General features: G+C 44.3%; 5 protein-coding genes across 13 annotated transcripts; 2 read left to right on the top strand and 3 right to left on the bottom strand.

Annotated features, from left to right (window-relative positions):
- Window positions 1-426: 426 nt before the first annotated feature.
- On the bottom strand, window positions 427-3,423 carry hsf2bp (heat shock transcription factor 2 binding protein). Its single transcript, XM_028396327.1, has 11 exons — window positions 3,298-3,423; window positions 3,150-3,222; window positions 2,721-2,816; window positions 2,060-2,195; window positions 1,872-1,975; window positions 1,660-1,809; window positions 1,447-1,591; window positions 1,261-1,372; window positions 1,080-1,183; window positions 613-812; window positions 427-491 (listed from the first exon to the last, which is right to left on the bottom strand). The coding sequence occupies exons 3-11, from the start codon at window positions 2,769-2,771 to the stop codon at window positions 462-464; spliced, it is 1,032 nt and encodes a 343-aa protein (XP_028252128.1). The 5' UTR covers window positions 2,772-2,816; window positions 3,150-3,222; window positions 3,298-3,423; the 3' UTR covers window positions 427-461.
- Window positions 3,049-6,248, top strand: LOC114428026 (ankyrin repeat domain-containing protein 10-like). Its single transcript, XM_028396337.1, has 6 exons — window positions 3,049-3,355; window positions 3,794-3,946; window positions 4,104-4,195; window positions 4,939-5,129; window positions 5,205-5,273; window positions 5,355-6,248. Exons 1-6 carry the CDS (start codon window positions 3,152-3,154, stop codon window positions 5,663-5,665), a joined length of 1,020 nt encoding a protein of 339 aa, XP_028252138.1. The 5' UTR covers window positions 3,049-3,151; the 3' UTR covers window positions 5,666-6,248.
- A 34-nt stretch (window positions 6,249-6,282) lies between these two features.
- Window positions 6,283-8,654, bottom strand: ccdc14 (coiled-coil domain containing 14). Of its 7 annotated transcripts, none has more exons than XM_028396278.1 (11): window positions 8,519-8,654; window positions 8,408-8,451; window positions 8,273-8,345; window positions 8,098-8,170; window positions 7,920-8,009; window positions 7,447-7,830; window positions 7,244-7,367; window positions 7,084-7,169; window positions 6,876-7,011; window positions 6,709-6,807; window positions 6,283-6,631 (listed from the first exon to the last, which is right to left on the bottom strand). In XM_028396278.1, exons 1-11 carry the CDS (start codon window positions 8,540-8,542, stop codon window positions 6,361-6,363), a joined length of 1,404 nt encoding a protein of 467 aa, XP_028252079.1. In that variant the 5' UTR covers window positions 8,543-8,654; the 3' UTR covers window positions 6,283-6,360. The 7 variants fall into 7 exon arrangements, with proteins under 7 accessions (XP_028252079.1, XP_028252064.1, XP_028252071.1 ...); XM_028396312.1 differs by having other exon boundaries at window positions 6,412-6,631; window positions 6,705-6,807; XM_028396263.1 differs by having other exon boundaries at window positions 6,705-7,011.
- A 272-nt stretch (window positions 8,655-8,926) lies between these two features.
- On the bottom strand, window positions 8,927-15,292 carry ddx4 (DEAD (Asp-Glu-Ala-Asp) box polypeptide 4). Of its 2 annotated transcripts, XM_028396242.1 has the most exons (21): window positions 15,047-15,292; window positions 14,339-14,396; window positions 14,188-14,221; window positions 14,051-14,101; window positions 13,928-13,948; window positions 13,780-13,842; window positions 13,645-13,695; window positions 13,510-13,551; window positions 13,400-13,438; window positions 13,292-13,327; window positions 13,152-13,196; window positions 12,221-12,363; window positions 11,992-12,144; window positions 11,769-11,923; window positions 11,547-11,676; window positions 11,291-11,457; window positions 11,077-11,222; window positions 10,880-10,979; window positions 9,784-10,054; window positions 9,602-9,709; window positions 8,927-9,524 (listed from the first exon to the last, which is right to left on the bottom strand). In XM_028396242.1, the coding sequence occupies exons 2-21, from the start codon at window positions 14,357-14,359 to the stop codon at window positions 9,447-9,449; spliced, it is 1,854 nt and encodes a 617-aa protein (XP_028252043.1). In that variant the 5' UTR covers window positions 14,360-14,396; window positions 15,047-15,292; the 3' UTR covers window positions 8,927-9,446. The 2 variants fall into 2 exon arrangements, with proteins under 2 accessions (XP_028252043.1, XP_028252053.1); XM_028396252.1 differs by lacking the exon at window positions 13,400-13,438.
- A 483-nt stretch (window positions 15,293-15,775) lies between these two features.
- Window positions 15,776-22,367, top strand: LOC114427967 (ubiquitin-protein ligase E3A). 2 transcript variants are annotated; one of them, XM_028396228.1, is made up of 11 exons: window positions 15,776-16,040; window positions 16,648-16,692; window positions 16,819-17,123; window positions 17,200-18,452; window positions 18,540-18,684; window positions 18,751-18,956; window positions 19,034-19,198; window positions 19,285-19,440; window positions 19,535-19,608; window positions 19,701-19,844; window positions 21,831-22,367. In XM_028396228.1, coding segments are annotated over exons 2-11 (2,571 nt in total). In that variant the 5' UTR covers window positions 15,776-16,040; window positions 16,648-16,690; the 3' UTR covers window positions 21,952-22,367. The 2 variants fall into 2 exon arrangements, with proteins under 2 accessions (XP_028252029.1, XP_028252020.1); XM_028396219.1 differs by having other exon boundaries at window positions 15,776-16,092.

Raw genomic sequence — 22,367 nt, 5'->3', positions numbered from 1 at the left:
CTTAGTAAGTTTGCGATAATATGGTGCAACACAAATCAAAACAGCGAATACCATAATGTACCATAAAAATGTGCAACTGAATTATTTTCTTTGTAAATTTGCGATGAAAAGTCATATTTATTCAAATCAAAATGGTGAATACCGTAATGTTCCATAAAAAGGTGCGACTGAATTCGTTTTTTCATTGCCATAGAAAGTCATATTTAGTCTTTACGGTGCAACTCAAATCAAAGCGGCGAATGCTGTAATGTACCATAAAAATCTGCAACTGAATTATCTTCAAAAACACCTTTAATTCAAATTAACTGTGTGCAGGCACCATTTGTGAACACATAACAAATGTATTAGACAATGTTACAACTCTGAGGAAAATCTTTACCTTTTGCTCCTTGTTCTGCACACAAAACACAAACAACAGGACAAAAAAAAACAAAAGGTGTTGCTAAGGAACAGGATCCACATCAGGCGCTGCTCTGTTTGCATCCCTGACCCTAAAAAAACAAACACCCAAGGTCACCATTAGACCTCACTTCCTGTTAGTGTGATGCATATTTCTGCATAAATGTGCTATTTTGACTCATACTAATGGTTTTTCCGCCATTTTTTTCTTACCTGTTGGAGGGCCTGCAGGTCCTCCAGGGTCTGCTGGGCGGTCAGCCTGAGGCTAGGCTGCTGCGCGCTGGAGGCGAGCCGTCCGACCCGTGCCTCGAGTTTGCTGTCCAGCCGCGAAAGCGCGTTGCCCTTCTCCTCCTCATCCAGCAACACCGACTGCAGGAGACGCAGGGAGTGGAGGTGCACCTCCCACTGTCCATCTGCGGACGTGAGATTTAAAGGGTAAACCCTTTAAATGCCAGTTTCTGCTTTTTTCCCCCTGCATAAATATGTTAAACAACTTTAGCCCTGCTCTGTTTTACGAGGGTTAAAAGGTTAAAGTGTCCCAGTAACTGCAGGATATTATGATTTTGGATATAAAGAGTCACCATTTTATCCATATTCAGTTCTTGAACTATAACCATGCTTTGTGAGGTCTGTGACCTTTGACCTACGCCCCAATATTCCTACAGTTTCATAATCCTTACCATCCAGTAGGGTCTGGATGAGGGGCACGAGTCCTCGATTCTCACTGATGCTCTTGAGTCCTTTGATGCTGATGCTCACATTATATAGAGCCATCAGCATCAACCTGCAATATAAAAACTATCAGTATACTGCCACTTGCTGCACGCACATAGTAACTACTGCACCAGGATACATGCATACACTTTCAGTTTAGGGAAAACGCCAGGCTTTATCAGCTGCAGGAGAGTCATTAAAGTTTTCAACAGCGCATGTGTGGACAGGAAGTCCCGCCCCCAGGTTACTGCAGCTATGTCTGAGGAGGGAAAAAGTGGGTTTATGTTGCATTCAGGTGCTGCAGGAATCATATTCACTTCTGTTGGAACTCACTGGCAATCGTCCCCGCTAGAGCCAGCACGAACTGGTGCTCATGGGAGTTGTGGTCCTCGGTTTGACCTTTCACCTCATCATCCAGAGACATAACAAAGCTTTCCAGAGTCTGAGAAGCTACTGTGAGAAAGGACTGTAGCTTCCCCTACACACACAGTATCAAACACTGTAAATAAACTTAAGATGTTATACATCTGACTCGTTCCTACTCACGTCGGCCAACCACTGCATCACTGCGTCCTCCTGGGCTGAGCTGCTCCACAGCAAACCACAGGCCGCAGATCCCAGACCGGAACAGAAGTCCACCTGCCGCTGCAGCTCTTCTCCACTCTGCCACAGCTTCTCACGTAACAGCAGCTTCTCCTACATGCACAGGTGTATTATTATTATTTTTATTATTTGTATGAAATTTATTGCTTTCTAACCTCTCTCTCTTTCTGACATTCGCTCTGCACCGTATCCAGTCGGGACTGAAGGTGAAGGCACTCCTGTCGCAGCACTTCCTGTTCCTGCAAGAGCTGCTCCTTCACTGCACACACACACACACACACACATTCACATGTCTATGTAGGTCTGTGGGTTACACAGAATGGACACGAATGGGGGAGTATACCTGTCTGAGCTGTTCTGGCTTTTTGTAGGATTTCAATCAGATCCCCGTTCAAAACTCTGGGCAGGAATTCTCTGAGCTGCATGACTTCTGTGGTTAATTTGTCCAAATCTTGTTTCCTCACTCTGACGAAGCCATCCTGGAAGAAAAAAATGGACAAATCATTAAATTAGCTTAAAATTCTGTGTACAGTGAATAGAATCTTTCACTAAAAATGCTACAATTTAAAAAAAATGTGCTCCTGTGTGTTTTTGTACACATTGCAACAAGACTGTTAGCTTGTAGCCTGTTGCTAAATAATATAGCCTCTAAATAGCCCCTAAATCTGCTAGCTTGCTGATTGTAAACAAGCGAACGTCACAGGTAGTAAACACCGCTAGTTACCTATGTGCTGTTTTGCTAAGCTACAGCTTGCTATGCAAAATACTAGCAAAGACAGGCTAGTAGCAGCAAGCTAACAACATGCTAGACATTTTCAGATCACACATGAGCTATGTTCAGCCTCCTATTGCTACAACTGCTGGCATGTAATAATGTCATGCAACATAAAAACATAAATATTACAACATAACAGTGCATGACAACCTAAATAACAGCACAGTTTATTATATATTTTGTAGCATTCTTGCTAGCAGTGCTAGATTGGCGCTGCCTGGACACACACCTTAGCTCCGCGGCTGTGAAGCAGAAGCTTTTCGTCTGATAACGCCGCCATCTTCTGGTTGCTCTGTTAAATATCCTTCTGTGATATTGCAATTATCTGTAATTAACAAAAATAACACAGTGTTTTCAGTGTTTATCGTAGAAACAGCCACAATCGCTCTAATATGCATCCGCATACAATCAAATATACATCCGCGGACTAGCACATCACAACACAGTTAACAGTACGCGACGGATGCAGCAGAACTTCCGCACCGGTTTTTAGCCCAGACCGGCACACATACAAGGAGACTCCGCTGCCAGATGCTCCAGTCCGGGTTTTTTACGCTTCTCTGGTCGCACAGAGGAGCTTACCTCCTCTTCCTTTGTGTTCAAACCTCTTTTTTGTACTCTGTCCTGTAGTGGCTGGAAACTATTTCTATCATATTACCCATGTCTGTAGGAGCGGAAACCGACTTGTCCAGCGATGAGGTGTTTGTGAGCCGGTTTCCCGTTCACCGCGCCTGCCGGGATGGAGATGTTGGAGCTTTGACGTCTCTGTTAGAAGACCAGATGTCAAACCACGCTCATCTGCTTACCGCTAAGGACTCCTGCTACGGATGGACCCCTTTACACTGGGCTGCTCACTACGGACAGGTGAGGATAAAGTCCTGCTAAAGTTAGCCACACACCGCTACAAAGCATTGCGTTAAGCTAACTTTAGCTATTTGTGCTCCTAATACGTTTTAACCGTAGTACAGTAAGTACAGTCAGACTTCCGATATTTTAAAATGTTTTCAAATATTAAACCATATACTTTTATTAGTGTTGTGTTGTTTATTATGGTTACAGTCATATATGGGCGTTACTGTATAAAGTTCTTATGGGCGGAAAAAAAAAATATATAAATAAAGTAACGGTGTGCGGCGTGTTTATTGGTTCCAGCGCAGCCAATCAGCAACCAGGCGCCAAATCCGAGCTAAAAAAACAAGGAAGTTATTTTTAAACGTGATACTCCGAAGTCAAAATAGATGACAACAGTACTCTGTACTATTTACTTTATTTTTATTGTGTGTTTGTGTTGTGTGTCCACAGCTGGAGTGTGTGATGCATTTAGCGCAGGCTGGTTGCGAAGTGAACGCGGCGAGCAGCCGGTTCAACCAGACGCCGACGCACACCGCAGCGTTCGGGGGACACTCTCACTGCGTGCTGTGGCTGACGCAGGCCGGGGCTGACGTCAACACGCAGGTCAATATGGAATCTGATTGGTTAAGCGTTTAAGGTGTTTTGTGACTTTTGGGTTACATATATGCCTTAAGACAACCAACGTCCTTTTTCAGACCTTCAAAATAAAAGCACATTGAATATAATAATTATGAACTTTACCTACTCTTTGTGTTTTTAGGACTTTGTTGGTGAGGCTCCCATCCATAAGGCAGCCCGGTCAGGTAGTTTGGAGTGTATTCAGGTCCTCCTGATAGCGGGTGCTAAGCCACAGTGAGTTATACTGCAGCCTTTATGTGGCAAGTGACTCAAATTGTATACAGTGTAGATTTATTGTGGCGAAAAGCTCATGTGATCATGTGGCACACATTGTATTTATATATAATCAAACAATTTCTGCCAGGAAATAATATTTTGGAAGTCAGATTGAGAAGGAAACAGGATTGTATCACAAATTTCCCACACAACTTCTGGCTTTTAAACACACTACACATCAGCTAAGACTATAATACACCTGGAATGTAGCTACACAACAATATAAGCAAACATGTAAACATTGTACTTCACCTAAATGATCTATATTACGACACCACTGCCCACAAGTGGCCAAATATTGATACTACACTTAAGTATGACTGAATCTGGCTTCAAAAATTTGAGTCACCGACACATCTTCATGAGCTTTTCAGCCTAGGAATGAGGAAGGCAGTGTTTGAAGCCGGCACAGACAAACACCCTGCACCGTTCTCGTGTTTTCCAGCTATTGAAATATGAACATGATTTTCACGAGTAATGCCAGAAAGAGGGATCAATGAATGAGTGCTCACTATCGCTTCCTACAGCTTCTGCATCTGGCAGACTGGCGAGGTATTTCCAGTGATTGGTTTCAATGCTAAGAAAGCACTGATGATGATGATAGTCATGTATAAGCCTGCATGCGTAGCTTGTCAGACTGGTCATACTTTTTTTTTTCGTCAGACACAAGAAGTAGTCTCACTTCTCACCTTGTTGCACAGCTTAAGGAACGCCAGCGGGCAGACGGCGGCGGATCTGGCCTTCGCTCACGGCTTCCATGGCTGCGTCGGCTTCATCTCCGATGCCCAGCAACACCTGCAGCAGATCGGTAGCAATCAGGGGCTGCTCAGCAGGAAGAGGCAGCTGGTTGCCATGGACAGTGGTCACATGAAGAAAGCCAGGAGAGCTGACGGTAAGAAAGACACACACGGTAAGAAACACAAGGCCCCTGAAACGCCGTGAAAAATCTAAACATCTCCTCCTGCAGGTGCGATGGTGCAGCTGCAAAACAGTGCATGTGAAGAGGCGGAGAGCATGAACACAGAGCTCAGCTCAGGTGAGTTTCTTTATTCCAGCTTATATTAATTTTTTGTGTGATCTGCTCATGAGTAAATTTGACTTTTATTTTGAAAAGCAGATGACTCACGCAGACCTTATGGCACGCTCCCCTCTGCTGCCCAGTCCTCCCCTCCAGCCAATCAGCGCTCCTCGGCCGACATGTGTGGCTCGCTGCATTTGACCGGCAGCCCCAGCAGCTATGTCTCCCACCGGCCGGCATGGTGGGCTGACTGCAGCGACTCCTTGCGTTACGGACACTACCACGGGTTTGGAGACACGGCGGAAGAGCTAAGCGAAAGCAGCCAGCTGGAATACAGCAGCAGCATCCAAGCTGAGCACAGATACAAGCAGGCTGTGGCCAGCGCCATCCACCTCTACCACGGCTCGTAGGGAAGGGACTCTCTGTCACGTGCCTTCACACCACCTTTCACGCTTCACTGACATCTGGGGAAATAATACATTCAAAGTCCCTACCACAAAAAAACATAGTGTAATTAAATGTTCTTATTGCCATATTCTGTTACCTTCTTGAAAGAGTATGACTTTACGAATGATCACATAAAGAAAATGTATATTTCTGATGGTACTTGAATGCAGCATGTGCGATAACAAAAAAAAGTCAGTTTTCTTTGCACTAAGATTTATTTACTGTTTAACTCCTAGCTGTTAGCACCACTGTAGTTTGTCCACACACACAAACACTCCATCCATACTACACACCTTAAAAGCTTCTTAGAAATCCTGCCAGCCTCGATCTACCAAAGGGAAAGTGTTTATTTATTTGTTTTAGAAAAGGTGAATGTCTTAAAATCAGAGCTGTACTGTACATTTCATGAAGTCTTCTTGTTATTGTAAATGTGCTAGATGACATTTTGTAAACACTATGTCAGGTGTGTGGGAATGTGTGCCTTCTTGACAGCCGCTTTTCTACCGTTCTGGCTTTAATAAAACCCGTTTTACATTTTCATACAAATAGTGTCCTGTATTTTAATAAACATGTCTCCAAATTATATATTAAAGCACTTTATTCAGATCTTAAACATAGCTTTACAGTTTAAAAAAAGTTGCTAATACAGGCCACTGCTTCACCTCCTCACTTCCAGTCGAATAGTCTTCTGCAGACTGGCTATGCTGGCGTCCAGAGCTGCCAGGCTGTCCCTGAAAGCAGCCTCGTCTCTGGTGTTGAAGCTGGACTCTGACCTCATGCTCCAATCGGAGCACATTGACTCCACATCGCACTGGGACAGCGTGGAGTTAAACTCTACCTCTGGCTGAGTTGTGATGCCAGGATTTGATGGAGGATCCTGTCCGCGCTGGCGGTGGCTGGGACAATGGACCGATGAGCTCTGGAAAAGCCTGAGACACAGAAGACACACGTGAAAGGCTGAACGATCATCTGCTGCGTGCGTCCTGGCAGAAAAAGGCCAACCTGCTCAGGTTTCTGATCTCCTCTGGTCTTTGCTGGCTGAGTGAAGCTGGCTCGCTCTTCTCTTGCTCGCTGTTCATCAACCTGCTTCGAGTGGCCTCCAATCCTAGGTGCACAAAACGTTGCGTCACATGACAAACACACACTATCCACCACCACTGCACAATTGCATACCGTTCTTCAAGAGTGCATTCTCTGCCTCTCAGCTGGCTCTGCGTGTATTGAAGGGATTTCTGTAGTCCGGCGAGATCGTCCTGGAGCTCCCGCAGTCTGGATCGAGCCGTGAACAGCTCCTCCTGCAGACTAAGTGCTGTGGAGAGATGCAGGATTCTTATTGGTCAGCTTTTTTTACCTACTTCCTTCCACATAGTCACAGACGTACCATCTGAGGTGCAGAGTATTTCCAGGTTTTGATGTTTCTCCACCTTTTCTCTCTCTTTTAATTGCTGGTTCAGAATCTTCACACGCCTGGAACACACACACACACAGGGTTAACACAAGAGCAAATAGCAAATGTGTCTTTGTGTGTGTATGTGTGTTACCGGCGGAGCTGAGCGTTCTCGCTCTGCAGCGATGATAGCTCTTGTGCATACTCAGTCTGGATGTTGGTCTGTGGTGAGGACACAGTTTGTTCCAGGTGACTGAGCAGCTTCTCCGTGACGCTGCCTGCGCATAAAAACACTCAACTGTGAGTGTTGAAGCCTCAGCCATGTGTCACTTCTACTTAGACAGACTGTGAGGTTACCTTGTCCAGTGATAAGAGTCCTGAGCTCTGACAGCAGAGACTGAACCATCTTTACTCTGGCGTCCACGCCGCTTTCCTCCCCGCCACGTGCACCCTTGCGGTCGGCCTCTGGACTTTGGATTTTGACATCTCTCACATGAACAGCCTCTTGCTCTCCGTCACGCTCTGCCTTAGTTTGTGACCTCGGGCTATTGGGGTGATGCAGTGGCAGAGAGGATGTCTGGTGCATAGACAGAAGGACGGAGGTTTGGGGTGGAGGCACGGTGCGGGAGAGGCCACGCGAAGGACCCTGCACTGGTAGAGCATGGGGTTGTTTCTGAGGCGGATGCAGCTTCACTCCAGGAGTCGCGGTGGCTGACGGGGAGCTCTTTTGGTGGTTTGGAGCTAAAGATGGAGGACAGATGTATATTAGAGACATTATCCAGGTTTTTTCCCAGCAGCCCTCTGGTTTGTGAGGGGACGTGTCTATCTACCCGTCTTTGTAGGCGGTTCCTTAATAATGTTCCTTCCTAGAGAGGCAGAACTTTTCACGCTTTTCACCATCCTGGGAAAACTTGGCGAACCTAGCAAAAACATACCGTATATTAATATTTTAAAACCTTAACTTTTCACCTCCTGTTTGTACAGAGGCTGCTCTGCTGTCATAACAACCTGCTTTTTCTGCCTGGAGGATGCCACTGAGCAGCACAGCACATCTGTCCAGACCTTTATGGAGCGTGGTGACCTGAGGGTAAGAACACACACAAACAAGCTGACGTCATAGGAAGCAGGTGAATCCATTCAAAGGATTTTAAATCACACAATAACCTACTACTCACTTCATTACCTGATCCTCGGAGTCTGTGGAGTACAGAGAATAGGCCGGTTCAGTGCTGGCTGCTGCTGCACCTAAAGTTACACTAATATACAACAGCTGTAAGATACATTGACCGAGTTGCCATATTAAAGATGATGTACTCACCGATTAGCTTCAACTGCTCCAGTTAGCCTCCCCGACGACACCACCTGGAGCGGTAAACAAAGCTTTAAGTCTCTATTTTTGTGTTTGAAAGTGTCATACCACCAGTCATACCTTTCGCTTAACTTTTCCTTTCATGTTTATCGTCTGCCGGACAAACCTGCGCCTGTTTTTTTTTAAGTGTTTACAGCAGCTTCGTGTTAGCTAAATGTCCATAGCTTCCGGGTGAAAACGATTTGAAACGGAGAAAGCTTCGGCCAGCCAATCAAAATTGCTACTGGCGGAAAGCCTGTATCTTGTGACCACGCGCTTATGCGCACAAACCAACTACGGTACTAGGAGCCGAGCGCAACCAAAGGGGAAACCATATCGCCTTATTTTAGAGGAAAAAAAAACGTTTTTAAAACATTTTGTTTCATTTGTCTTTGCGTAAATTCTCAAAAATACTAGGAAAAAACATAAAAAAAATATTTTTTTCTACTTAAAAAAATATTTCGAACACTGTACATTACTCATGTCCAATCAAAATAACTTTATTGATACATATTAAATTAAACACATTTCCCATGTGATCACACATATTGATAAGCATTTCTCAGGTGATGAATTTACAGATCAGCCTTGTATTGCCATGTATATCATCTGCAGGTTTGGTGTGTGTGTGTGTCACTGCTGCCAGAGACAAAATGCAAACACTGTATTTCCAATGTGCTCATTAGGTGTTGGCCCCTTAAGTATACCCACAACTACTTCCTGGACCTGTCTGTGTTATTGTAACTATTTCAACAAAAACAACTATGAGAAACCAAGACATCTGAACAGTTTACTTTTGGCTGTGCCACCATTTTGCAAACATATAACTTGTGTGCGCTTTACACACATTCTTCAACTTAACCTTAGGTTACAGAAAGCCCAATTTGCCTTATTTAACAAACCTTTTTTCTTTTTTTAAATCTTACCCACATTATACATGATAAACATAAAAAAAAGAAAAAACAACTTGGATCAGTGCAGTGTGGGTGTGCCGTTTCATTTGCTCCTTCTAGCCCCAGTCTTCCTCTTCTGCTGCTGGCTGAGGTGCGGGCTGGTCATTCCCATTGCCGCTTTGAAAGGAGCCAGCCTGCGGACACATCAGGACGACGTGAGATGCACAAACACGGACAAGTGTAAAAAGCTGACGATTGGAGAGCGTGTTACCTTTCTGGAGTCGGTGGATGTAAAAGTCTTCTTGGTGGTGCTGAAGGCCATGGAACCATGGTTGCTGAAGGCAAACTCCTCTAACCACGAGGGCACCTCTTGCTGCGCCTGTCAAATCAGCCAAACAAAATTATGCGTCTTGTCACATGTAGTTCAAGTTAATAAAGATGCTGGAGTCTTACCTTGGACAGAATGGTGACAAGTGAGCGGGCCAACTGTCCGTCAACGTCTGGGTCGAAGAAAGATATCGCCCTCCCTGTGTTGCCGCAGCGGCCGGTTCTCCCAATCCGGTGCACATACTCATCGATGTTGTTGGGGAGGTCAAAGTTTACCACGTGCTGCACGTCTGGGATGTCCAGGCCGCGGGCAGCAACGGAGGTTGCCACTAGGACGGGACATTTGCTGGAGCGGAAGTCTGCCAGGGCTTTCTCTCGCTCTGGCTGCTCACGGTCACTGTCGACACAGCACAATAAAAAAAAAAAATAATCACCTACGTGAATGCTAAAGCTGGATCCATACTCCGCGAGACAAAGACATTCCCCCCCCCTGCAGACGTTACGCCCACAAAATGACGTCATTTTTTGTCTCTGACCGCCCGCTGATCCGCACTTCTGTGCACAGGGTCCGGGCCGAACTTTGTCTTTCAAGGCTGTGCGGCAACCATGCTGTGATTGGTCGGAATTTATTGTGGGCGTGATGAAAGTGGAGAAGCGCAAGAGCCTCTCCAGGTATATAGGTAGGTGTATAAACAGCACTGATTCAACAGATTTAGATAAGACCATACCGGTTTTGCATGATGAGCAATAAAAGAAAGAAAGAAAGGCAAGTTAGGGTGATTTGTCACCAATAACTCCAGACAGCCATTCACACATACCAGATGGTGACTGTTACCATTCTATATACTCCTACATACCCGGGCATAATAGGCTCGTTAACAATGTCTGTATATCTTTGCTATTGTTACTTTTAATGTTGCATTTTCACAACTCATCGCCGGACATCTCACGCTGTTGCAGGCACCCTCTCTGTATAATGCCCTCTTGCCATGGCACAAGTCCTTGTGGTGTGTTAAAAAACTCAGTAAAGTCTTTCCTTATAGTTTAGTGGGCGGGTCGTATGAGGAGTTCTGCACACACGCGTCTCGCGGAGTATGGTACCTCCTGCGGAAAAGACCTTTTTTTTATCTCTTACCACCCGTGGAGTGCGTTCTCCGCTGTTTGTCTCGCGGAGTATGGAACAGCCTTAAGTGTGATGTTGGTTCCAGGAAACATTACTCACCCATGGATGCTGGTAGTTGGAACCTTCTCCTGGCACAAGAAGGCAGCGATAAAATCAGCTTGCCTTTTGGTCTCCACGAACACCATGGTGCGCTCGGACCCTGCGACAAACAACAGTCATCAAAACCAGAAAAACCAGAGTGCTTTAATAAGCAAAACCACTCCTGTTGCCTGGAAACACTGAGGCTCAGGTTGTACCAGTGGTCTTGAGGACATCGATGAGCTGCTCCCTTTTGCCATACTTGGCTACTTGGATAAATGTCTGCTCCACATCGCTGCAGGCTCCACCGACAATACCCACAGCCACGAACAAATAGTCTGTCCTGAGGAAATCTGCTGCCAGCCTGCAATTACATAGAATAAAAACTGTTAATGTGAGCTCTGCTGTCTGGGTAAAATAAAGTAGCCGGACCTTTGGATGTCCTCCGGGAAGGTGGCGCTGAACAACAAGGTCTGGCGGTTCTCCCTGGCCGGCATTCCCGGGGAGCCTACCAGGCGGCGCATGTCAGGCTCAAAACCCATGTCTAACATCCTGTCGGCCTCGTCCAGCACCAAGTAGCGCACCTTGTTCAGGCCGACCTGCAGCGCAGACAACCATGCAAACATGTGAGCCTTCTCCTCAACTCTGTACAAGTCTGATGAAAAAAAAAATGGCATGGTCACAGCACCTTTCCTCGTCCGATCACGTCCAACAACCGCCCGGGTGTCCCACACAACACGTTGCACCCCTTTAAGAGCTCTCTGATTTGGTATCCGGTGCTGACTCCACCATAAACCACTACTGGGCGCACACACGTCCTGCAACAGAGGAGACCAAGATTATAGCACCAGCAGAAGGCATGTATGGGTTAATTTAGGAGTCCAAAAAAAAAAAAAAAAAAAAGACACACCCATGGGCAAACTTCCGAGCCTCCATGTAAATCTGATTGATGAGCTCTCTGGTTGGAGCCACTATGATTGCTTCAGGCTCCTGAAGTTCACTGAAGGAACTGGCTGCCGCTCCAGCTGCCATCAGCTGCTGCAGGATTGGGAGCAGGAACGCAGCCTGCAGGAAAAAAAACTCCACTATGACCAAATCTGCAGGACATGGGGGTGAAATCTGCAGCATCTTACCGTTTTTCCAGATCCAGTCTGGGCACAGGCCATGAGGTCCCGGCCGGCGCTGATGATGGGGATGCCATGCTTCTGCACGGGAGTCGGCTTCACGTAACCGGACTTGCTGACATTCTTTTTAAGGGTCTCGCACAGAGCTGCCTCCTCAAAAGTCTGTGGGGTAAGAGTCTGATTAATTTTCCAAACAGATTTTAAAAAGTATACACAAGCTCATTGATTTACTTATTACCATGATAGCAAGTGGGGGGTTGGTGCCGCTGACATCCACCAAGATCTCATCATACTTGTCAAAGTTGATGCCGGACTCGTAGTGGGAGAAGATGGAGTCCTCATCTTCGGGCAAGGTCGGTGGAATATATGTGACTCTGGGTCCTGCACATGGTAAAAAAGGACTTAAAATGTGGACTGTTCCTGAGCTCTTTTTTTTTTTTTTTTTTTTTTTTTAAAGAGTACTCTATTCATCCCAATTAGGGATGCAAATTATCAATTAATTCATTATTCAATAGTTGAATGACCTTATCGGTCGATTAATTGATAAGCAGCGATTTTCCTGGGCCTAAATTTCCCTCAGTTTCACTAAGATTAAAAGCTAAACATTGTTTACTAAATAAAAATTGCATGTCATATTCCTTAATGAGTGATTTGCTGTACCATTGGGGATACAGTACAGACAATGACATTTATGTAGGCTAGAATAAAAAAATCAATTGTGAATAGAAATTAAATATAATATGTAGGCTGCTTTAACATGAAAATGAATTGTTCACTGGCTCAGCTGTTGCATATTAATCATAAGAAACATCTTTTATTAACCTAGTGGGCTATTTACAAGTAAATTAGAAGGGCGTATAATCTCCTTTAATCTGAGAAAGGTGATAGTAAATTCACAGGGCCTCCTTTAGAACAGTCACCTGTTCTGAGACATAAGCATTACTGTCTGATGTGTTGTCGCTCCTCATACAGACACATGTCCAGGAGTCAGGCATGTGCGCAGCTACTGAGAACACATGTTCTATTCAACTAGCATCCTGATTAAAACGAAAAAGTACTTCATGTGACCTGCGTATTCACAACGAGCACAAATGAAAATGCAGATTAACACGCGGCAGTCTCCTAGCTTGAGCTATTTTGGGACTATATTCTGACGGAGACATACTTACTCTCACCGTCCTTTTCGTCCTTCTTCTCCTGACCTTTTCCATCCACTGGAGTATATACACAATGTTAGTCACACTGCTTGCAAAAAAAAAAAAAATTCACACTGAAAATCTATTATCTGTCCCTCAAAGGCTATCTTTACCTTGACTAAAAACATCCTCGTCTTCCCCACGGTAGCCTGCAAAGACAAAAATACACATTTACAAACAGTAACACTTCCCAAACTTTTGTGCTTGCTCATTCACTGTACCTCCACCGAAACCTCCTCCTTTTCCTCCTTCAAATCCACCTTCAACAACCAAGCATCAGCGTCACCTTCCACTCACATTCCTACTTACTAAAAATCCAATCTGTTCCTACCTTTTCCAAAACCTCCTCTGCCACCTCGGCCTCCTCTGAACCCTGTAAAAAAAAAAAAAAAAAAAAACAGAAGGCATTCGAACGCAACGTTCGCAAAGCATCAAGGATGTCCTTCTGTCAGAAAAACAAACTTGCCATTGTTGTTCGCTTCACTCTGATCTGTTCTGCCAAATCCTCTGCCACCCCCTGTGGAACACACACGCGCACACACACAGGTATGAGTGCCTACAAACTGCTGCTCTACTGTTCAGATGATCAAATCCAGTGCACCTCGGCGTCCTCTCCCTCCGAAACCGCCTCCCTCTTCCCCTGTATAAAAGCTGTTCTCCCCATCTACGATGCATGAGAACATCACAGGATCAGTAGAGACACAAAACAGAGAGACAGCAGTTGCAATGTAGCATTGCTTAGTGCTTACCATTTCCATTCTGGTCACCACCTAAGTGCACATACCAAGTGTTTTTTGTGGTTAGTTCATATTATTCACTATAATAAAATAGAAACAATATATTTTGTTACATGACATGTACTGTGAGGTCACCTGAAGAAAATGAGCTTTTGAACCCTCTTCCTCTGCCTCTTCCACCACGATCTGGGGGCAGACAAAATATTGAAAAAAATGATTAGTCCTAGTTTCTACACCCAAACCACTATAAATAATATTTATTCAGAATATACCTCCGTTTGAGATGCAGGTAACTGCAGCACTCGGCTGGAAACATGAGGAAATACACAAGTCAGGTGACTTAACTGTGTGGAACCGTGTCAAGACGTGCTGTACACCATAAATCATGCTAAAAAATGGCGGTATGAAAAGTTAGCTTCTTACCTCTTCTTCCCACTCATCCATTTTCTGACAGATGAAAGCAGTCGAAACAACGTGAACCCTATAAGTGTCACGAGTGACGTTTAATACACTTATTATATTGTGAAGAAGATATTTTGCAAGCGCTAGCATGACTTGATATCTGCATTCTTATGCTAACGTTAGCTGAAATTAGCATTATCACACCACGACCTACTCGTAACACATCAACTCTGCTGTACCGGTCTCGGCTAACAAACTCACGACAACTGCCTAGGACTTGTCAGTGCTAACCTTCACAGTAGCATTGGCTTTGAAGGTGTAATACTAGCATTTTAGGCTAATCCCACATCATACTTGGCGCCTAGCTTACAACCACAAATGCTCACGAAAGCCTTTTATATATATATATATATATATTATATATATATATATATATATATATATATATATATGTATATATATATATATATAACATATTTTATGTCATTTATCTCAACAACCAAGACCTTGAAGGTGAACCCAGCGTCCAAATGCTAATGCTACCGGCTGTGCCTTTGCGAGGCAAGCTGTGCCGCTAGCTAGCCATAGCTTACGCGACATTAACAGTAAATTGAAATGAAACACACATAATTGGGGGAATACACTGTCCGGTATTTTAAAATAGGATATCCAATGATGTCATTAAAAACCATGAGTAAACAGAATAATGGCGTTACTTAGTAGAAGAACCTAAATTCGAAGCGGTGATATCTGCCTCGTGGCGTAGCTCTGCTCCTTCATCTAGAGTCCAGAGTCTGGTGTGCTGTGCGCACGTAGGCGCCGTGTTTGGGTTGCCAGTTTCGCTATTTTCCCGCTCACCTTGTCAACTTTGACAAGTAAAAGTCACGAATAATTATACAATACCGTCAGATATGGATCATATAGTCTTTAAATCGACCTGCTACATCTGTCGCTGCATTAACTTTAAACGTTTTTAGTAAACTGTTAAACTGAAATCAAATATCGGGCGGTGATGAGTAGAGGGGTTTTTGTACTGCCGCGGGACTACTTTTCCTTACGCGCACAAGTTTAGTATTATAAAACTGTGCCTTTTCATTTTTATCGTTATTTTTAGTTACATAATGTATTTAATTAGATATTAAAGTGCGAACCATAAATCCAATGTTAAAAACCTTTTTTTTTTAAAAAAAAGTGTTCAAATTAAATTTCGCTTCTATTTCCTTGTTTGCTATTGTTTATGACGTAAAAATGGTATGATATAAAAGTATACATTTTCTTCCGCGTTGTTACGATAGGAAAAAAAACTATATAAAAATGATAAATACACACAAACTTTTTCATGAAAACATTTACACTACGAAAATTAACAGTAAACAATATACTACTATTAATTAACGTAACATAACATAATCCCGTTCCCTCTAGTGTTTTGATCCATTCCTGTAGGTCTCGAAGCTAGAGCGCAATGCATTGTGGGACTGTGGGTTGATGGTGAAGTCAAGATGGCTGCGAACCTCAAGCAGGGGAAAGAGCCTGCAGTAGGAAGGCCGTGAATGAAGTTTTGAATAGAAAATCCTTCGTCGCCTCCCGGACAGACTTGAACGATCGCGCTGCTTAAGTTGCAAACACCACGCGGAGCACTTGAAATATTCCACAAACAAGCAACGGAATAACAAACAACTGAGGATAAAGTCTCGTATGAATTCCGACGAGAAGGAGGACTGTGAGTGTGCGCCACCACAGGCCGAAACTAGCCCCGCGAGAGGATCCGATAGGTGGGGGAGTTATGAGGAAATAGTCGGGGCTGCCGGGGGGGTGATAGGCACTGACAGAGCTAAGCAAGGCTAGCTGGCCGTTTATGGGGTCTGGTTTAATACAAATACGCTGTTATTATAGTCACTATATAAGTTCACGGGAAGCATGACTTACAATATGTGCTGTGTGTCAGTACGTAACTTTTTAAACATAACGTTTACGTAAAAAATAAGGCTAGCAGCCTAGCTAGTATTGCTACATTAGCTTGCCATGTCAGCGTCAGAGTGCTCCCTGACATTTCTGCTGCTTGTGCTCATTCCCGTTTCTCTTGTATAGTTTAAAGGCTTTCGTAAATAACATTTAAAACATAAACAACGTATAGATATTTTATTGTCCCTTTAAATTTAGCTGTCTTAATGCAAACCCAGTGAATGGAGGAGATGTATATGTTAGCTTTAGCACGTCATATTCTTAGTATTAAGTGAATGGGAATACACTCCAGAGGCTTTAATGCAGCGTTGTTGTTGTGATGATGTCAGCACATCGTGACCTCTGCTTGTTTGTTGTTCAACTAGAGAATACGAGGAGCCTGAAGTAGAAAACCCAGAAGCAAGCCGAATGTAAGTCAAACTCTTTAGTTTCACTTCCTGTTTTTATGTCATGTGATCCTATTAAACAGTTATTCATCCATATGCTCATGTTGTTGCGGGCTGTCATATGCATACTTTTCCGTTTTCTGAACGCAGGAAGCGAGCAGCCGCCAAACATCTAATAGAGCGCTACTACCACCAGTTAACAGAGGGCTGCGGGAATGAGTCTTGCTCCAACTCATGGTGTGCCTCATCGGCGGGCTTCAACCGCATGGATAACAACGCAGCGGCCGTCAAAGCCCTGGAACTCTACAAGGTTAACGCCAAGCTGTGTGACCCACACCCGTCGAAAAAGGGCACGGCATCCACCTACCTGGAGAGCAGCGCCAACAGCAACTCGGCCTGTGGCAACAGTAAGATGAACCACAAAGATGTCCACTCCGTACGGGACAATTTCAAAGGTGGGTCGTGCTAATAGTTTGCGCTAATAGTTAGCATGTTATTGATTCTAACTGTGTCTTTTGATTCTGTGTGCAGATGTAAATTACCTGACGGAGGAAAAGGTGTATGAAATCTTGGACATCTGTGGAGAGAAAGAGGATTACTCCCCTCTGATCCGGGTAATAGGCCGGGTTTTCTCAAGCGCCGAGGGCCTGGTGCAGAGCTTCCGGAGGTCCAAACCTCACACTAAGGAGGAGCTAAAGTCCCTCCAAGGTAAGGATGAAGACAAAGATGAGGACGAGAAGGAGGCAGCCGCCTGCTCTGCGACCGCTATGGAGGAGGACTCGCCCACGTCGTCTTCATCATCGAGGCTCGGAGAGAGCTCATCGGGGGAGAACGATGTCCAGAAGCTGGCCCCCGATGAGGTGTCGGTGGACATTGAAGCTGTGCGACGTGTCTACAGGCGCCTCCTGTCTAATGAGAAGATAGAAGCTGCCTTCTTGAATGCACTGGTGTACCTGTCACCTAACGTAGAGTGTGACCTGACGTACCACAACGTGTATTCACGAGACCAAAACTACCTAAATCTATTTGTTATAGTGATGGAAAACAGCAACCTTCACAGTCCGGAGTACCTGGAGATCGCTCTCCCGCAGTTTTGTAAGGCCATGAGCAAACTACCGCTGGCAGCTCAAGCTAAGCTGGCGCGCCTGTGGTCGCGCTACGGTGCCGAGCAGATCCGGCGCATGGTGGAGACCTTCCAGCAGCTCATTACCTACAAGGTGATCAGCAACGAGTTCAACAGCCGCAACCTGGTCAACGACGACGACGCGGTGGTGGCGTCCACCAAGTGCTTGAAGATCATCTACTATGCAAACGTGCTGGGCGGCGACCTGGACGTGGAGCACAATGAGGAAGAGGATGAGGAGCCCATTCCGGAGTCCAGCGATCTCACACTTCAGGAGCTCCTGGGCGAGGAGAGGCGGAACAAGAAGGGCCCCCGGGTGGACCCACTGGAGACGGAGCTGGGAATCCGTACCAACGATTGCCGGCGGCCGCTTGTCCCCTTCGAGGAGTTTGTTAACGAGCCTCTGAACGAGGTCTTAGAGATGGACAAGGACTACACATTCTTTAAGGTCGAAACCGAAAACAAGTTCTCCTTTATGACCTGCCCATTCATCCTTAACGCTGTCACCAAGAACCTGGGCCTGTACTACGACAACCGCATCCGCATGTACAGCGAGCGGCGGATCACGGTCCTCTACAGCTTGGTGCAGGGCCAGCAGCTCAACCCTTACCTTAGACTCAAAGTGCGCAGAGATCACATCATCGACGACGCTCTGGTCAGGGTACGTGCAGCCTAAACACACTCTTTAAGGGCCCCGTTATTATTCTGGGAACCATCACACTGATTGTTTTTTGTCATTTCCTCGTAGCTGGAGATGATAGCGATGGAGAATCCCGCAGACTTGAAGAAGCAGCTGTATGTGGAGTTTGAAGGAGAGCAAGGCGTTGATGAAGGAGGTGTTTCCAAAGAGTTCTTTCAGCTGGTGGTGGAGGAGATCTTCAACCCAGATATCGGTAAGACGGTACAATAACTAGGATTTATGTTAATGTTGTGCTCTTAATATGCTTTACCTCCTCCAGGCATGTTCACATATGACGAGCGAACCAAATTGTTTTGGTTTAACCCATCGTCGTTCGAAAACGAGGGCCAGTACACCCTCATCGGCATAGTCCTAGGCCTGGCCATCTACAACAACTGCATCCTGGATGTCCACTTCCCTATGGTGGTGTACAGGAAGCTAATGGGCAAGAAAGGAACGTTCAGGGACTTAGCAGATGCTAACCCGGTAAGCTAGCATTCAAATAAATGCTTGGAAAAGTACATGTGACGGCTAATGCTAACAAATGTTTCTTTGGCGGAAAGGTTTTGCACCAGAGTCTAAAGGAGCTGTTGGAGTATGAGGGCAGCGTGGAGGAGGACATGATGATCACTTTTCAGATCTCCCAGACGGATCTGTTCGGGAACCCGCTTATGTACGATTTAAGGGAAAACGGGGACAAGATTCCCGTCACAAATGAAAACAGAAAGGTGAGTCGGACTCGTAGTTCTGTTGAAAACTCAGCAGTTCAGCTGCTAATGTGCTTGCTTTGTTGTGTTTGTGTGCGTGCAAGCAGGAGTTTGTTGCACAGTATTCCGAGTATATACTGAACAAAAGTGTTGAGAAGCAGTTCAAAGCCTTCAGGAGAGGCTTTCACATGGTCACCAACGAGTCGCCACTCAAATACCTGTTCAGACCAGAGGAAATAGAGCTCCTGATCTGTGGAAGCAGGGTGAGAGCTGTGCAAAATATTTAAAAATGTCACCAGAAATTATTGTTACATATTTAATGTATTAATGTACCCCCCCCCCCCCCCCCCAAACCAGAACCTGGACTTTTTAGCACTTGAAGAAACGACAGAATACGACGGCGGTTATAACAAAGATTCCAGAATTATCAAGTAAGAGAGGGTGTTTACATCACAAACAACCCCATCGCCGTTAGCAACGAGCAGGTTTCCTAATATTAATAATGATCATAAATGTACCGCAGGGAGTTTTGGGAGACATTGCACTCGTTTGGCGAAGAGCAGAAGCGCCTCTTCCTACAGTTCACCACCGGCACCGACAGAGCGCCCGTAGGGGGGCTGGGCAAGCTGAAGATGATCATCGCCAAAAACGGGCCCGACACAGACAGGTGAGGTCCTTGAATGCATCACGTCACATACAGTTCTGTAAATGTAAACCGTTTGGTTTAAAAAAATAAAATAAAAATTTTACATTTTTCTAGTCTAGACATTCTCACCACATAATGTCCCATATTTATGCAACACAAACAATGGCCGAATTGTGAGATTGCTCCGAAAAAAAAGCATGTTTCATTTAAAAAATTTTGCAAGAATTTAATAAATAATTTTGCACTTTTCAATGCAACTAGGAAACTATGATTCACTATCATGTGACCTGCAGGCCATGTGACAAAAATTATTTTTGCTGACACTTTTGATGAAGTGATACACATACAGTGGATATAGAAAGTCTACACACCCCTGTTAAAATGGCAGGTTTTCGTGACAAGAATTTCCAATGAATTAAATACACCATGGAACACAGTGAAGACCGCCATCATCAAGTGGAGAAAATATGGCACAACAGTGACATTACCAAGAACAGGACATCCATCCAAAGTTGATGATAAGACGAGAAGAAAACTAGTCAGGGAGGCTGCCAAGAGGCCGAAGCAACACTGAAGGAGCTGCAGTCTCCTAAACGCATGTGGGAAATGTGTTATGGTCTGATGACCAGGGTTGAACTTTTTTGACATAATTGGTATCTTTGGTGCAAAAACAACACTGCACATCACCACAATAACACCATACCTACAGTGAAGCATGGTGGTGGCAGCATCATGCTTTGGGGCTGATTTTCTTCAGCTGGAGCTGGGGCCTTAGTCAGGGTGGAGGGAATTATGAAAGTTTTAAATACCAGTCAGTGCTGGCACAAAACCTTCGACCTTCTGTTAGAAAGCTTAAGATGAAGATCTTTCAGCACGACAATGACCCAAAGCACATCTAAATCTGAAGAGGGCTGTGCAGAGGAGATCACAATCTGTCAGATTTGGAGCAGTTTTTCAAAGAAGAGTGGGCAAATATTGCCACATCAAGATGTGCCACACTGATAGGCTCCTACCCAAAAACACTGAGTGCTGTAATAAAAGCCAAAGGTGCTGCAACAAAGTATTAGTTTAGGGGTGTGCATATTTATGCAACCAGGTTATTGTAAGGTTTTTATTTTATATTTTTCCCCTTTAAAGGTTTTAGTTTGTTGTTCAATTGCGTTGTACAGGTTATAGGTCACATGAAAGGTGGAAAAAGTTGTGAAATTATTTCTCTTGCTGTCATGTTTATACATCACGAAAACCTGCGATTTCAACAGGGGTGTGTAGACTTTTTATATCCACTGTAATTGATATTAGTGGATTAAAAAAATATTTAACCACTTCTTTTTGCAATGCATGCTTCTTAAAATAATAATCAGCTTTAGAAACTGGTAGAATTGTCAGACTTGAATTTTTCCATCATCCTTAAATGCACCACGTATACTGTAAATTTTGAGTAAACTGATAAAAATCGGTTTTAAAAATGTGCCAAGAATAAACTGTACACGCTAATAAGATTCTGTAAAAAACTAAATATTCCACATTTTTTAATGCAACTAGAAAAATATGATTCACTATCATGTGACCAGTGGTCATGTCACAAAATTCAACAAGTTTTTGGCTGATCTGCATTTTTTTTAATGTGATAATATATGACATTTCTCTAAATAAACAAAATAAATACTTCAAAAATGTGCTTAAAATAAACTGTACACACTAAAAAGAATCTGGAAAAAAAATCACAATCATGGGACCTGCAGGTCATGTGACAGAAAATGCAAGGTGACGTTAAAAAAAAAAAGATCGAATGGTCCTTAAATGCATCACATGTCACATACAGTTTTGTTTTAAAGTAATGTTTTTAATAGATCTTTCGTTTGCACCTCAAAATTTCCCATCGTCATTGAACGCACCACACATATACCATATAAACAATGGCCGACTTGTGAGATTGCTCCAAAAAACATGTTTCAAGTTAAAAATGTGCAAGAATTGTGTGTGTGTGTTACTGTCCTTGTCCCACAGGTTACCGACATCCCACACCTGCTTTAATGTGCTGCTGCTGCCCGAGTACGGCAGCAAGGAGAAGCTGAGGGAGAGACTGCTGAAAGCCATCACCTATGCCAAAGGGTTTGGCATGCTCTGAGCCCGTGCCCCACCTCCATCCAACCCCATCCACCCTAACCTCCTGACTTCCTTCATTAGACACAATCTAAAAAACAAGCGACAGAGCAGATTATGTTTTAAACGAACAGCGCATCAATAATAAACAAGGACGAAAAACGGTTCCAATAGAGAGCAGCAGAGAGAGACCCCCCCCTTGCATCCACATGATCACATAATGTGAATGTGCCGCAGCCCCAGGCCCCCTTCTTTCTTTTTTTTGTCTGTGTACAGAGAGAATCATTTTTCCGTATTATTTATTTCGAAGGGTTTTTTTTTTTTTTTTTTTTTTTTTACGTCTGCCTGTTGTCAATGGAGGGGAAGGGGTTAAAAATGAATTAGCCCATAAATAAAGAGAGTAGTTTTTAGAGTGACAGACTATTGTATCCCCAACAACAA

This window comes from Parambassis ranga, chromosome 2 (assembly GCF_900634625.1).
Source record: "Parambassis ranga chromosome 2, fParRan2.1, whole genome shotgun sequence".
Taxonomy (NCBI): Eukaryota; Metazoa; Chordata; class Actinopteri; family Ambassidae; genus Parambassis; species Parambassis ranga.
The sequence above is the reverse complement of the archived record's forward strand: the minus strand, read 5'-3'. Positions and strand labels throughout refer to the sequence as shown.

Coding starts and splice junctions, on each gene's coding strand:
- ccdc14 (XM_028396263.1), bottom strand. CDS start 8,542: ATGAAAGGAAAAGTTAAGCGAAAG. Junction 8,346..8,407: donor GGAGCAGTTGAAGCTAATCG/GTGAGTACATCA, acceptor GTTGTATATTAG/TGTAACTTTAGGTGCAGCAG. Junction 7,831..7,919: donor GGAACCGCCTACAAAGACGG/GTAGATAGACAC, acceptor CTCCATCTTTAG/CTCCAAACCACCAAAAGAGC.
- LOC114428026 (XM_028396337.1), top strand. CDS start 3,152: ATGTCTGTAGGAGCGGAAACCGACTTGTCCAGCGATGAGGTGTTTGTG. Junction 3,947..4,103: donor GGGCTGACGTCAACACGCAG/GTCAATATGGAA, acceptor TTGTGTTTTTAG/GACTTTGTTGGTGAGGCTCC. Junction 5,130..5,204: donor GAAAGCCAGGAGAGCTGACG/GTAAGAAAGACA, acceptor CTCCTCCTGCAG/GTGCGATGGTGCAGCTGCAA.
- LOC114427967 (XM_028396219.1), top strand. CDS start 16,016: ATGAATTCCGACGAGAAGGAGGACTGTGAGTGTGCGCCACCACAGGCC. Junction 18,957..19,033: donor ACTTAGCAGATGCTAACCCG/GTAAGCTAGCAT, acceptor TTTGGCGGAAAG/GTTTTGCACCAGAGTCTAAA. Junction 19,845..21,830: donor AACGGGCCCGACACAGACAG/GTGAGGTCCTTG, acceptor CTTGTCCCACAG/GTTACCGACATCCCACACCT.
- ddx4 (XM_028396242.1), bottom strand. CDS start 14,359: ATGGATGAGTGGGAAGAAGAG. Junction 10,980..11,076: donor CGATGTCCTCAAGACCACTG/GTACAACCTGAG, acceptor TGTTTGTCGCAG/GGTCCGAGCGCACCATGGTG. Junction 9,525..9,601: donor CATCCACCGACTCCAGAAAG/GTAACACGCTCT, acceptor ATGTGTCCGCAG/GCTGGCTCCTTTCAAAGCGG.
- hsf2bp (XM_028396327.1), bottom strand. CDS start 2,771: ATGGCGGCGTTATCAGACGAAAAGCTTCTGCTTCACAGCCGCGGAGCT. Junction 1,810..1,871: donor AATGTCAGAAAGAGAGAGAG/GTTAGAAAGCAA, acceptor CTGTGCATGTAG/GAGAAGCTGCTGTTACGTGA. Junction 492..612: donor ACCTGCAGGCCCTCCAACAG/GTAAGAAAAAAA, acceptor TTGTTTTTTTAG/GGTCAGGGATGCAAACAGAG.